The following is a 15,915-nucleotide window of genomic DNA, read 5'->3' on the forward strand; positions in this document are numbered from 1 at the left end:
AGTTTTAACTGCTGTATTGTTAATCAATTAACTTAGCCTATTGCTTGCTGGGCCAATGACTGGCGTAATATGGTCATGAGCTATAAAGGCCGCAAAGAACTTTCGATTGATCATCAGTTTCTGTGGCTGTAGGCAATATTTTGATTCTGAAAGTGAACTCTGACATAGGGAATTGTTGTTAGCTGTATTTGGCTGCTGCAAGGAAACTTAAATTGCCATCCCAGAGATGAAGAGTAAAATAATGTCAATGTTATTCTACTCTTGGTGACTTGTCTGTCAGTATTCAGAAAATCCATGTGTGCTTATGGTGGCTGAGTAGGGCAGCTGAGGGCTCATCCACTCCGACTGCTTTTCTTCTCTCTTTTTCTTTTTACCTACTCCTCATCCTGAACTACAATGGCAGTGGCGATGGCAAGGAATGCCATCACGGACCCAAGTGGGCCCAGCGTGGAACTCATGTAGTGGCACGTGACCCCTTACTATTCCAGAGCGAACATGGGACCTGGCATTGGAATCAGTAGCTGTAACATCGGCTGTTACAGCGGTGAAAGATGGCACCTGAGGATTGGTGATTTCAGCTTTGGTCAGGTCTGTCGGTGGTGGAAAGGAATCACAGCGACATTAAAGTGGGCCCAGAGGCAAGCGATGCAACTTTGATAATGGTTCGTCTGGCGGAAATGTGACAGAGGAGAATCTGCCCTGGTGGTGAAAGATGGCACCTGAAGAGTGGCGACTTCAACATTGATTGGATCCTGTGTAGACGGCAAAGAGACAGTGGAGGAGGGATAGTAGCACAGGCGTGATTGTTGATGAACTGGCTTAGTACTGATGGACTCTCTTCAACTTGTATCCTTTTTAAAATTATTTTTAAAACTATTCAAAATGGCGCCAGATTGATGTTTTTCTCTCTCTTTTGCTGTTTTTCTCACTAAAATACTCTTGACAATAAAATCATTCATTCATTCATATGTGTATGCAGACTGGGGCTGTTAATGACCTGTCATTAGCCACGTGGCATGACATTGCACATCACTTGACTTTTAAGTACAGCAGTGAATATGTCCTCCACCCCCCTCCACCCCTCCACCCCCCCCCCGCCCACCAACTGTGAACACTTATACTAGTTAGCCAGGGCCCAACTGTTTCTAGCTCTTTACAGTCGATGCAATTATGTACTGTATATTAAATGTCTAACAGTTATTGCAATGCGAAGTTAAAATAAATGTTTTTGCCAAAACCATATTCATATGTTGGAGGTTACGTTGATAAATATGCAATTATGTGTGGGTTTTAATGCCATTTCACAATATGCAATATCTCCATTATTATCAGTTCCTTATTCTGAAATAACTGTAACCAGATTTGTTCACACTTTTCTTTTATTGTCTCTAACAGATGTACAGAAGGTGTTGGCTGGTATTTAAGAAAGCCTCCAGCAAAGGCCCTAGAAGGTTAGAGAAATTTCCTGATGAAAAGGCAGCTTATTTCCGGAACATGCACAAGGTAAATATTCCCGATTATTCTGATGAGACTTTGAGATGGGAAGTATTAACAGGAACAACAATTCAGTTGCTTAACACCATCATTTCTGATGGGGCATCTCTTGGAATTAAACTCACTTTGATTGAAAGTTAAGATGCTAGAGTAATTAATTTTGCTGCGGTGTCACTACTTTGAACACAACAAGAGACTCATTTTTCCCTTCACGTTTTAGATCTTGTATGAATTACTCAATTATTATTTAGCTTTTTATTTGACAGTTAAATTTGCTGAACCTTACCTAACAGCTTGTTGTTTAGAGAAATGCCATTCTCTGTTTTTGTTGTGAAATATTAGCAAGAAAATCTTTTAGTTCTTTGTTGTGTTGAATTGATTGCTGAAGTTAACAAGCTTTTACACTGGTGTTCATTAGTGACGTTCTTAAGGCCTGGATAATGGTCTGCCTGGTCCTCACATGGAAAGGAGGAGTCATGCTGACAATTCAGTCCAGAACACGGTGGCTCAGTGGTTAGCACTGCTGCCTCACAGCACCAGGGCCCCAGGTTCAATTCCAGCCTTGGGTGACTGTCTGTGTGGAGTTTGCACATTCTCCCCGTGTCTGCGTGGGTTTCCTTCGGGTGCTCCGGTTTCCTCCAACAGTTCAAAGATGTGCAGGTTAGGTGAATTGGCCATGCTAAATTGTCCCATGGTGTTAGGTGCATTAGTTAGAAGGAAATGGGTCTGGGTGGGTTACTCTTCGGAGGGTTGGTGTGGGCTTGTTGGGCCAAAGGGCCTGTTTCCACACTGTAGGAAATTTAATCTAATCTAATCTAAACTCGACCATGCAGTATTGGTAAGGACTAATGAAAGGCCACCTTATGTATATTCCTGAAAGGGCTCTTTGACTCATGGCTGAATTCAGTGCTGACAGGTCCGAATGTCTTGGAGGGGGGAGTTGTTGGTTCAGGCCAACTAGTTATGGGGGTCTGTAGGACCTGAGCCCATGTAACGTCAGTGCTGGAGTTGTAGATTAAATAGGTGATTAAACTAATTAGATAATTTGAAGTGAAACTGTTGATGAGATCTGACATTTTTTATATCTCTCTGGTATTTGGAGACTAACAGTATGAAGACCCTAATCAGACACTGACTTATCAGCCATACTATGTGGTTCAAGAAGGGCTGTCATGTCTTATAAAACAGTTCTATTTTCTGATGCTCCACATTCATAAGAAAGTCCAGGGGGACATGCTCTATCACTAACTTGTGCCATCCCGTAAGACCCAGGGGATTTTCCAAGATCCAGCTCATTAGAATGTTCTTCCTTGCACAATACGTGAAAATGTTGAATAGCCTCTTCCCGTGGTCATCTAGCGAAGGCAGATTCAGCAGTCCCAGAAGGAGGGATACCAGATCCACCCTAACTTCTGTTCCCAAGATCCTCTCCAACATATTCCCTGTGGCACCCGGTACCTACCTACGGATCTTATGGCATGACCGTAAGCAGTGTGTGAGAATACTGGTGTCTGTTTTGTGTTTAGAATACCTTGGGGATGCTCCTTTCTTAAATTTTGCTAGTTGTTCTGGGGCCAAATGGGCCCTGTGGAGAGTCTTTAGTTGCATAATCTGCGCTTTAATGCAAATTGAATTTTTTTTTAACATTCTCCAAATATCCTCACTTTTTTTTAGATTAGATTACATTAGATTAGATTAGATTACATTACATTACAGTGTGGAAACAGGCCCTTCGGCCCAACAAGTCCACACTGACCCGCCGAAGCGCAACCCACCCATACCCCTACATTTACCCCTTACCTAACACTACGGGCAATTTAGCATGGCCAATTCACCTGACCTGCACATCTTTGGCCTGTGGGAGGAAACCGGAGCACCCGGAGGAAACCCACGCAGACACGGGGAGAATGTGCAAACTCCACACAGTCGCCTGAGGCGGGAAATGAACCCGGGTCTCTGGCGCTGTGAGGCAACAGTGCTAACTACTGTGCCACTGTGCCGCCCACATATTTCCAGCAAGATTTCTGTTTCCAATTCCTGATATCAAACTCCATATAGTCTTTCCATATCTTCTAGGGTAGATGATAGAGAGTACTAACTGAAAGTGTGACCGTGCATCGAAGCACTCTTCTCTCCATATCTGACTTATAAGGCTGAGCCGAGAGCATGGTCCTTCTCTGTATGTAGTCCTGGATCTGGAAATAATGGAAGACGTCCCTACTGGATAACCCATATTTATGACTCAACTGGTCAAAAGACACCAGGACCTCTCCTTCAAATAAATCTCCCCTAGCCTTCCATACCTTTATAGCTGGAATCCATTGATCCCGGCCTGAATCCTGGTACTAAGGGGGTCAACGGGGAGATCTAATGTAAATTACCATCGGTCTCCCGCATCATTCTCCACGCTTTGACCATGTCTGTAATGATTGGACTTTTACAGTACTCAGCAACAGTTTTCATTCTATCCATAAATAGCAAATTGACGAGGGGACATTTTGCCTGGGAGGCCTCAATGTCGAGCCATATCGACCTTGGATCCTTACATTCCAAATTACATAGGACAATAATGACCTTACTTGGTATTGTTTAAAGTCTGGGAGATCTACTCCTCCCAGTCCCCGTGGAAGTTGCAACTTAGCAAATTTAATAAGAGGATGCCTAAGGTGCCAGATAAATGACCCATGTCAACCATTAAGCCTCTGCAGCATTTGTCTAGACAACAACAATGAAACATTCTCATAGGGTATAGTAGGCAAGGAAGAATATTCATTTTAATCAGAGCTATTCAACCTAACCATGATATTGGTAACCTTTCCCAATGCTGATGGTCTTGTGTAATCTTCTCAAACAACTGTACAAAATTGCATGTGTACAGTTGGTGAAAAGCAGGGGTGATGAAAATGCCCAGATGCAGAAACCTTTTTGTGACCATCCTAAAAGGAAATAGAGTTCCATCTTCCAGATCAGGTACTCTTACAAGGCCCCCCCATGGGCATGGCTTCCGATTTCATAAAATTAATTTTATCCCCTAGAAATAAATTAACCTTTTGTATTAGACAGAGCACAGACTTTGTCAGGTTAGCCAAAAAGAGAAGAACATCATCTGCATAAAGAGTAATTTTATGTTCTCCTATTCCCACTTCCAGAACAGCTATTTTCGAGCTATTTCCGAATAGCTTCTGCCAGCAGTTCAATCACTAAAGTGAATAGCAGCAGCCAGAGAGGGCACCCTTGTCGGCTGCCTCTCCCAAGCTAAAGTTATCTGATTTTATTCCATTTGTAAGGACCGTCACCATGGGATCATTATATAACACTGCCACCCACCAGGCAAAGGCCCCAAGACCAAAACATTCCATGGCATAAAAGAGATACGGCCACTCCACCCAGTCAAACGCCTTTGCTGCATGTACCATGTTTAATACTGGTCTAATGTTAATGGAAGGACTGCAACCCTTAATAAAACCGGTCTGGTCCTCCTTTACTATAGAAGGCAGTACCTTCTCCAATCTCAATACTCGTATTTTAGACAGAATTTTAAAATCCATGTTCAGAAGCAAGATAGGTCTGTTATGAGGAGGCACAGTTCTCAGGATCTTTTCCTCTCAAGAATAAGAGATATTAGCTTCCCTAAGGGAGGGTGGAAGACAGTTCTGACTGTATGAATGGTTATACATCCCCAACATTGGCTCAGCCAACACATTTATGAACTCCTTGTAGAACTCGCTCAGGAACACATCTGGGCCTGGTGCTTAGCTACTTTGGAGCTGCCTTACCGCTTCTTGTATCTCTTGTGTTTTAGAGGGGCATTCAAAAGGGAGGCCTGGGAGATCCAAGTTCTCAAAGGACCCCATCCTTGCCAACCCATCCTTGCATCCCTCCAACTGGTATAACTCTACATAGAATTTCCTGAATGTTGCATTGATCTTTCTAGACTCCTATCAAACCTTCCTAATAGAAAGGATAGATTGCGGGGCACTCTTCTTCCTGGCCAGATATGCCAAGTGTGTACCTGGCTTATCACCGTACTCAAATAATCTTTGCTTTGTGAAGGAGACTTCTCTCTTCGCTGTCTGAGTTCAGGACAGCCCAGGGGTTCATAACCTACTGCGATTTAGTCACAGGTGGTCCATCATAGTATGCCTCCCTTGGCTGCTTTCAGTCGGGCCTCAAGTATATGCTGCTGTTCTCTCCTCTGTCTCTTCCTGGTCACTGAGAACGAAATAATTATACCCCTTAAGTAAGCCTTGGTGGCCTCCCAGAGCACCAATGGATTACTGACCACACCCAAGATATTGTCCAAGAAAGTCTTAAACTCCCTTGTGAAGTGCTCAATAAATTTACTATCTTTCAAAAGAAACAGGTCCATGCACCAATCCCATGTACCTATACCATTACCCCTGATCTTAACCTCCAAATACACTGTCACATGGTCCAAAATAGCTATATTTCCAATTCTGCAAGATAATTCCGAATCCAGAAAGATCGATGGAACAAAGAACATATCTATCCTTGTATGGCACTTCTGCTGTTTGGAGTAAAAAGTACCCTACCTTTAGGGTGAAGACACCTCCACATATCTACCAGCTCCAACTATCCACACAAGTCCAGCAATGCGGGGAGATGCCCGAAAGACTCCTTGGCATCCTATCCACCTTAGGATCCATGAGCCTGTTAAAGTCTCCCCCATAATCATACAGCGCAGCCCAAGAGCCATCAACCTAGAAAATGCATCAATTAAAAATTTGAGGGGGTGTGCAGGGGGGCAGTAGCCATTCAAGATGCCATACTCCTTCCCATGTATTAAGGTTTTGAGGATAACAAACTGCCCATGTTCACCCTTAATTTGGCTTATTAACTGATATGGAACGTTCTTCCATATTAATATAGCCACTCCTCTACTTTTAGAATTGAAAGATGAAAAGAACACCTTGCCAAGCCCTCCCTGCTGTAGTTTTAAATATTCCTTATCAGTCAAGTGTATTTCCTGTAGCAGAGCAACATCAACCCTGTCCCTTCTGAGGTTTGAGAGCACTTTCTTTCTTTTAACCAGTGAGTGACCCCCTTTATGTTTCAGGTGCACCATCTAAACGAACAACTAGCCATAACCGTCTAAATCAGCCTGTGACGCTGCTCCCCCCTCCAACCGAGAGGGAGAAGCCCATTCATGGTGCGTTGAGTGGAGACAAAATAGGATTCATGAAGTCTAGAAAATCCCACTACAAACACTATAAAACGAAAAACTCTAACTACTACAATTAAACTAAACAAAACAACAATAGCTGGAGACTACCAACCCCCTTGCCCCCAAAAATCCCACACTTTCTTAAAACAGAGTCAGGCATATAAAATAAACAACCAAGAGAGTAAAGAATACACTATTGTCCATAACATTTAACCCAGCCAGTCTATTTTAAAGAATGCAGAAAATTCTTTGCCTTCTCTTCCAAGTCAAAGTTATACCTGGACCCTCCATGGTCGAAACACATTACAGTTGGTTACCTTACAGAATATTGAATGTTCAGGTTTCTCAGCCTCTTCTTTATTTCATCATATGATTTCCTTTTCCTAATCACAGCCCCAGATCCAATGGGCCCGCTGTACTTCCACCGGCCTGACTTGACTCCCAGTCCCAGGAGCTGTGGGAGCCATTGCTCCAGGAAGCTGACCAGATGCTCACCACCTTCATGTTCTGGCAGCCCAATTATACATACATTCTTTCTTCAACCCCAGTTTTCAAGGTGGTCGACCTGGTTGATTTGAGGCCCGCACCTGAATTTCCAGGGCCTGGATCCGCCTCACCAAGGTCTCCACCATGGCCTCTGATGCCGCAGTTCTGTTCAACCTTGCCCATACGTTGATCAAGACATTGGGTCTCCTGTTCATGCTTTTGAAGCATGGCAGAGATTGGTTCCGGTCTGGTGCGAGACTCCTCCAGCGCTGTCTTGATCTTCTGTCGGAGTTTCACGAATTCCAAGACTAAGTTCTGCTGTTCCAGTGAGGTCAAAGGCGCCTCCGCGGGAGTTGGTGCTGCAGCTACGGGCAGATCCGTTGCTGCAGGGGAATGCCCTGCATGTTGCAATCCTTGTCATCCCTTCCCTTTTGTTGTCATCTTCCTCTTGCCTAAACGCTAATTTGCTATTTAAAGGTTCTGCGGGTTTTATTCTACTGATTTTTTTTTTCAGAAGTGGTTACTAAGGGGAGGGTAGGAGCACCACTTTACTTGGATTTTGGTGCAGAGCTCAGCCAGGCAGACCTGTTAGATTGCCGCCATCTTGGATCCCCAGGACACACTCTCTTTTTAACAATCTTACAAACTTGTTATTTGTTACAAATGCAGTAGCACACAGTTAACTAAAGAGCCACATGCAAACTAACTTCAAATAAACAGAGTAAATGAAAAGGAAATTACCAGAGAAATTGAGACCAAATATAATTTGATATTGCTTGTGTTTCATTAGTCGAACCTGTGTGCATACTAATTAAGAATTAGTTCTGATCATGATAACTAGGTAAATTAAATATTTAAACATCTTTGCAATGACATTAAATTTATGAATTCACTTTATACATTAACATCGATGGTTTCCTTCAATGAATTGAGCTTAATCCAATTTTGATATGTAAACACAATTTAATTTTAAACTGTGGTATGCAGCAGGAATTATTAAAACATTCTCTTGAGAATAAAGCAGTTTACTATTAAGTTATAGGACAGCACGATTATATTCAGACTGAATATCGAAGATAACATTTACATATTATGGAGAATGAGGTGCTGAACGTCTTAAAACACATAAAGGTGGATAACTCCCCGGGACCTGATCAGGTATACCATAGAACTTTATGGGAAGCTAGGGAAGAGACTGTTGGGGCCCTTTGCTGAGATAGTTGTATCACCAATAGCCACAGGTGAGGTGCCGGAAGACTGGCAGTTGGCAAACATGCCACTATTTCAGAAAGGTGGTAAGGAAAAGCCAGGGAACTATAGACCAGTGGGCCTGACATTAGTAGTGGGCAAGTTATTGGAGGGAATCCTGAGGGACAGGACTTGCATGTATTTGGAAAGACCAGGACTGATTAGAGATAGCCATGGCTTTGTGCATGGGAAATCATGTCTCACTAACTTGATTGAGTTTTTTGAAGAAGTAGTGAAGAGGATTGATGAGGGCAGAGCAGTGGATGCGATCGTTAGGACTTCAGTAAGATGTTGGCCAAGGTTCCTTATGGTAGACTGGTTAGCAAGGCTAGATCACATGGAATATAGGGTGAACTAGCCATTTGGATGCAGAACTGGCTTGAAGGTAGAAGACAAGGGTGGTGGTGGTGGAGAGTTGCTTTTCAGACTGGAGGCCTGTAACCAGAGGTTCGCCACGAGAATTGCTCCTGGGCCCACTGCTTTTTGTCATTTCTGCAAATGATTTGGATGTGAACGTAAGAGATATAGTTAGTAAGTTTGCAGATGACATCAAAATTGGAGGTGTAGTGGACAGCAAAGAAGGTTTTCTCAGAGTACAATGGGATCTTGATTAGATGGGCCGATGGGGTGAAGAGTGGCAGATGGAGTTTAAAGTAGATAATTTTTGGTGTTGCATTCTAGAAAGGCAAATCAGAGCAGGACTTACACACTTAATGATAAGGTCCTGGGGAACGTTGCTGAACAAAGAGACCTTGGAGCGCAAGTTCATAGTTCCTTGAAAGTGCAGTCACAGGTTGATGGAATAGTGAAGAAGGTGTTTGGTATGCTTGCCCTTATTCGTCAGCCCATAGAATATAGGAATTGGGAGGTTGTGTTGTTGCTGTACAGGACACTGGTTTAGGCACCTTTGGAATATTGTATGCAGTTCTGCACCCCCCAACCCCGGCAAAAAAAAACTATTGGAAGGATATTGTGAAACTTGCAAGGGTTCAGAAAAGATTTAAAAGGATGTTGCCAGGGTTGGTGTTTTTGAGCTACAGGGAGAGACGGAATAGACTGGGGCTGTTTTCTCTGGAATGTCGGAGGCTGAGCGGTGACCTTATGGAAGCTCATGAAATCATGAGGGGCATGGATAGGATAAATAGGCAAGGTATTTTCCCCACGGTGAGGGAATGCACGACTAGAGGGCAAAGGTTTAAGGTGAGAGGGGAAAGATTTAAAAGGGACCTAAGGGGCAACCTTTTCACACACAGGGTGGTATGTGTGTGGAATGAGCTGCCAGAGAAGTGGTGGAGTCTGATACAATTGCAAATTTAAAAGGCATCTGGATGGGTATATAAATAGGAAGGGTTTAGAAAGATATTGGCCAAATGCTGGCAAATGGAACTAGTTTTTTATAGGATATCTGGTCGGCATGAGTCTGTTTCCATGCTGCGTATCTCTATGTTTCCATAAGAATTAGCCAAGGAAATTAGTGTTTATAAGTGTTGTGATGGGAAAACAAAGAAAATAATGAGTGGTGCCCATGATGTTGGGAGGAGTAGTACCTCGCTTCCATGCTCCACATGCAAGAAATTTTTATGACTAATATAAAGTTTAATAAACTGCCTGTTAAGCATTAGATGTAGCACTATTTTGAGCACAGCAATGAACAAACTTTCTAAAACAATACTCAGTGGTGAACGGTGTATGGCAGGACAGTTAAATGTTAAGCGCCCCTGAGAGCAGGTTCCAGAACACCCAGAGCTTAGAAAGTATGAATGTCAGGGGAGAGGAAACTAAAAAAGGTTCCCCAAGTGATATCCAATCAAAGAAGGAGCTAACAGTTTTTGTCAAGCGCAGCAATGAGCATTAAGTTTGCTTTTGGTAAGATTAGATGGTATTTAATAATAAATATGGATGTATAAGAGCAACTCAGTATTGTCAATGTGCATCATGTGCCGTGAAGGAACTCCGTGATACTCCTCACTATCTAGATAATCACGTTCAGGAACTGTCCTCTGTTGAAAGAGCCTGTACTCCAGTTTCAGAACTTGGGCAGCAGCTGGCATCCACAAAGCTGGGACTTCGACAGATAGACATTTCAACAGGTAGCTACCCACCACTGAAGAGTTTGTAGCAAAGAAGGAAATGGGTGACTGCCAGATAGACAAGGAGTGTCGAGCAGGATGTGGCTGAGTGCACTCTATGCTTGAGTACTAATGGAGGGGATTCATTTTTGGTGTTCTGCTAACAGGGCTGACTTATCTGATCATTCTTTTTTGAAAGGTAAAGAACTTAAATATTTCTCTTGAATTTGTTTCAGTTCATCATCTAGCATTAAATTCAATTCTGCTATGCAATTTGTTCGCCAGTTGAGTTGTTGCCTGAACAATTTAATTTTAAAATTTGATCAATGGGTTAAGTTGCTTATTCTCCATTTCCTCATCTACATTTTTTCTTGTAATCTTTGCTGGTTTCTGTCGTCTAATCGTTTTTCAGTTATGACAGTATAGGTACACAATCCTTTATCTGAAATTCTGAAATGCAAAAGGCTCTGAAATCCAAAATGTTTTTCGTGGAATGTGGAGCATCATTTTGGTGTGCGAATAGGTGACCCAACTCCACACCCATTTGAACCATGTGACTCAGATATGACATGGCGGCATGGCCCAGCACTGGCAGGTGTCAGTTGTGTCTCAGCGCTTGTACTATTCACACATGTATCTGCTGTTTGGTAATTTTAAAAACCATTTCACTGTTAAAATGTTATTTATTTCGCAATCCAAAAAGCTCAAAGTTCCGAAAAACAACTGGCCCCAAGGATTTTGGAGGAGTTTGTAGGTATAATTGAGGACATTGTACAGAGGTTCATTCCCAAGAAAAGAAAGATTAACCGGGGAGGGATTAGACAGCCATGGCTGACAAAGGAAGTCATGAAATGTATTAAAGAAAAAGAGAGATCCTATAAAGTGGCTAAGAACAGTGGGAAATCAGAAGATTGGGAAGGATACAAAAGCAAACAGAGGATAACAAAGAGTGTAATAAGAAAGGAGAGGATCAAATATGAAGGTAGGCTAGCCAGTAATATTAGAAATAATAGTAAAAGTTTCTTTCAGTACATAAGAAACAAACGACAGGCAAAAGTAGACATTGGGCCACTTCAAACTGATGCAGGAAGCCTAGTGATGGGAGATAAGGAAATAGCAGGAGAACTTAACAAGTACTTTGCGTCAGTCTTCACAGTGGAAGACATGAGTAATATCCCAAAAATTAAAGGGTGTCACGGGGCTGAGTTGAGTATGGTTGCCATTACGAAAGAGATAGTGCTAGAAAAGTTAAAAAGTCTTAAAATTGATAAATCTCCTGGCCCCGATGGGATACACCCTAGAGTTCTGAGAGAGGTGGCTGAGGAAATAGCAGAGGCATTGGTTGAGATCTTTCAAGAGTCACTGGAGTCAGGAAAGGTCCCGGATGATTGGAAGATGGCTGTTGTAACCCCCTTGTTCAAGAAAGGATCAAGGCAAAAGATGGAAAATTATAGGCCAATCAGCTTAACCTCGGTTGTTGGTAAAATTCTAGAATCCATCATTAAGGATGAGGTTTCTAAATTCTTGGAAGAGCAGAGTCTGATTAGAACAAGTCAACATGGATTTAGTAAAGGGAGGTCATGCCTGACAAACCTGTTGGAATTTTTTGAAGAGGTAACAAGTAGGTTAGACCAGGGAAACCCAGTGGATGTGGTCTATCTAGACTTTCAAAAAGCCTTTGATAAGGTGCCACACGGGAGGCTGCTGAGCAAGGTGAGGGCCCATGGTGTTCGAGGTGAGCTGCTGGGATGGATTGAGGATTGGCTGTCTAACAGAAGGCAGAGAGTTGGGATAAAAGGTTCTTTTTCAGAATGGCAGCCGGTGACGAGCGGTGTCCCGCAGGGTTCGGTGCTGGGGCCACAGCTGTTCGCATTATATATTAACGATTTGGATGAGGGAACCGGGGGCATTCTAGCGAAGTTTGCCGATGATACGAAGTTAGGTGGACAGGCAGGTAGTACTGAGGAAGTGGGGAGGCTGCAGAAGGATCTTGACAGGTTGGGAGAGTGGTCCAGGAAATGGCTGATGGAATTTAACGTGAGCAAGTGCGAGGTCTTGCACTTTGGCAAAAAGAATAAAAGCATAGACTACTTTCTAAATGGTGAGAAAATTAATAAAGCCAAAGCACAAAGGGATCTGGGAGTGCTAGTCCAGGATTCTCTAAAGGTAAACATTCAGGTTGAGTCCGTGATTAAGAAAGCGAATGCAATGTTGTCTCTTATCTCAAGAGGGTTGGAATATAAAAGCAGAGATGTACTACTAAGACTTTATAAAGCTCTGGTTAGGCCCCATTTGGAGTACTGTGTCCAGTTTTGGTCCCCACACCTCAGGAAGGACATACTGGCACTGGAACGTGTCCAGCGGAGATTCACACGGATGATCCCTGGAATGACAGGTCTAACATATGAGGAACGGCTGAGGATACTGGGATTGTATTCGTTGGAGTTTAGAAGATTAAGGGGAGACTTAATAGAGACGTACAAAATAATACATGGCTTGGAAAAGGTGGATGCTAGGAAATTGTTTCAGTTAAACGAGGAGACTAGGACCCGTGGACACAGCCTTAGAATTAGAGGGGGTCATTTCAGAACAGAAATGCGGAGGCATTTCTTCAGCCAGAGAGTGGTGGGCCTGTGGAATTCATTGCCACGGAGTGCAGTGGAAGCCAGGACGCTAAATGTCTTCAAGGCCAAGATTGATAGATTCTTGTTGTCTCGAGGAATTAAGGGCTACGGGGAGAACGCTGGTAAGTGGAGCTGAAATGCGCATCAGCCATGATTGAATGGCGGAGTGGACTTGATGGGCCGAATGGCCTTACTTCCACTCCTATGTCTTATGGTCTTATGGTCTTATGGAGAAAAGATTGTATACCTGTATTATTTTCTGGTTCTGACTATTATGTGTAATTCACAAACTTTACACTGGTTTATGAAATCTTCAATATCTCTTGAGATTCACGTCACTGACTGAACCTCAACTCTATGCTTGATGATCCACAAGTGTCTTTATCTATGGCATTTTAAAAATTCATTTGGGGCACTTGGGGGATGTCATTGGCCAGGCCAGTATTTACTGCCAACTTCTAATTGCTTAGATGACAGTTGAGAGTCAGCCACATTGCTGTGGGTTTGGTTTCACATGTAGGCCACACCAGATAAGGATCACAGATTTTCTAAAGGATATTAGTGAATCAGATTGGAGCAATTGGAAATGGTTTTGTGGTCATCATTAGACTTTTAATACCAGATTATTTATTTAAATTCAAATTCCACCTTCTACCATGGTAGGATTCTGAACTGAGCTCCCCAGGATATTACCTGAGTCTCTGGATTAATAGTCTAGTGAGAATACCATTAATCCATTGCCTCCGTTGCTTGAAGAGAAGCTGGAATAGCAAGTCATCTTGTCATATTGTAGGTCATCTGTGATTGTGAAATGATGTCACTGCACAAATGTTCTCTGCCAACTGATTAGACCTGTCTCCTGACCATCTGTCAACATAATGCAACAGCACACACTCGGTCAGTCGTGTTTTTTCTCGTCATATTTGCTTGAACCAATGTTGGTTTGTTGGCCACAGTTTCTTCTTGGTCATAGAACATATTTTTAAGCCATTGTAGCTAATATCACTAGATTCATTCTTCTGTTTGGGTTCTGTCATGATTCAAGGAAGCCCAATGATGCCCCTTGATTGATTGATTGAATAACTGTTTGTTCCTGGACCAGATGTTCTCTGATTTATATTGGATATGGACATATCTGACATAATCTGTTTTCTCTTGACATGTTCACTATCCATTGTGACCAGTTGACCTTCATCCAGTATTCTTAAGAAGGTTGAGGTCAAGACATGCATTCATACTAGAGTGAAGTTTCTCACTTATGAATTGTATATAAATTCCATACAGTGTGACACCCTTACGGTGTTGTATTCTTGTAGTATACCAGTTAATGTAGGCAGCTGTTATATCTGTTCCATATAATTTCACATTTGGATGTAAGAACATAATTTTAAAATTTTGCACGTGATACAAAAATTTGACGAGTTATTAATGGTGAAGAAGAAAATTGTCCACTGATGGGTGAAACCAAAATTAGGGGCATAGCCTCAAAGTAAGGGGGAGCAGATTTAGGACGGAGTTGAGGGGGAACTTCTTCACCCAAAGGGTTGCAAATCTGTGGAGTTCCCTACCCAGTGAAGAAACTGAGGCCATATCATTGAATGTTTTTACGACAAAGATAGATTTTTAAACAGTAAAGGAATTGAGATTTATGGTGAGCAGCAGGTATGTGGAGCTGAGTGCATAAAAAGATCAGCCATGGTCTTATTGAATGGCAAAATGGGCTCGTTAGGCTTGTTGGCCTACTCCTGCTTCTATTTCTTATGTTCTTGTAAGCTGCTGGAAAATATCAATGAACTGGTCAGGTGCAAGAAAGTGACAAATGGAATTTATTGCAGAGAAGTGAGTGATGAAGCATTCTGTGAGAATGGGTAAAGCAACATGCCATAACTGGGAGTAAAATGAGAAATGTAAAGAAACAGTGGGACTTTGGAGTCATACTTCCCTGATAGCAGCAGGTTAATGAGAGGTTGAGGCATACGTAATTGTCCCTTCATTAACCAAGACATAGACTATAAGAGCAGGGAGATTGTGCTCTAATTGTACAAAAACCCTCATTATGCACTTCTAGAGTTCTCTACCAAATTTTTGTCACTACGTCACATAAAGGATGTAATTGAAAACAAAAGGGTCCAGGGATCTACAAGGATGTTACCACGGCTACAGAATTTTTGCTCTGAGGAAAGATATAGATAGGTTAGGTTTGGTGGTATTTCTCGAAACTTAGCAAGTTGAGATAGGTTTAAATCAGGTTCATAAAATTATGAAAGTTCCAGATTAAAATGGATAGGAGAGACCTATTTTCATTATCTGAAAGATCAATAACCAGTTTTGGGGGTGGGGGATGCTGGAGAATAAATTAAAACAGTAGACAAAGGATTAGAGGGTAGTTCAGGGTCTGTTTTTTTTCCATTGAAGATAGTGGGGGATTTGAAACTCACTTCCGGACAGGCTAGTAGAAGTCATGGTTAGAAAACACATGGGGTATGCACTTGAGATACTGTAAACCTACAGGTCTTTGGATCGAGAGCTGGAGTTAAAATTTCATCCCTTATTAGATTTTGAGAGGAGTAGATGAATGTTTCACGTATTTGAATTTTAAAAGGAACTGGGTAAAGGTAGTGAAACTAGATAAGGGTATAGCTCAGTCAGGGAATCAGAGCTGCCAGAGGCTTGTGGCTAGCTCTCTCATCCTAAAAGATTTATGCGAAGTGTTGCCAGGTTTCTACTTTATTGACCATTTCTTTTAATAGAACATTCTGGAATTTTTGGGCACTGGGCATAAATGTAGGTCATTACTTTCAAAACTTGC

General features: G+C 42.3%; 1 protein-coding gene across 1 annotated transcript in view; it reads left to right on the plus strand.

Moving 5' to 3' along the window:
• Positions 1-15,915, plus strand: part of dok6 (docking protein 6) — a 437,905-nt gene that overhangs the window by 209,944 nt on the left and 212,046 nt on the right. The window contains exon 2 of the mRNA XM_043688473.2: positions 1,396-1,503. Coding sequence (XP_043544408.1) covers positions 1,396-1,503 — 108 coding nt within the window. The remainder of the gene's footprint in view (positions 1-1,395; positions 1,504-15,915) is intronic.

The sequence above is a fragment of the Chiloscyllium plagiosum genome, unplaced genomic scaffold, assembly GCF_037043375.1.
Source record: "Chiloscyllium plagiosum isolate Xiang-an unplaced genomic scaffold, Cpla_swu_hap1 HiC_scaffold_4, whole genome shotgun sequence".
Classification (NCBI taxonomy): domain Eukaryota; kingdom Metazoa; phylum Chordata; class Chondrichthyes; order Orectolobiformes; family Hemiscylliidae; genus Chiloscyllium; species Chiloscyllium plagiosum.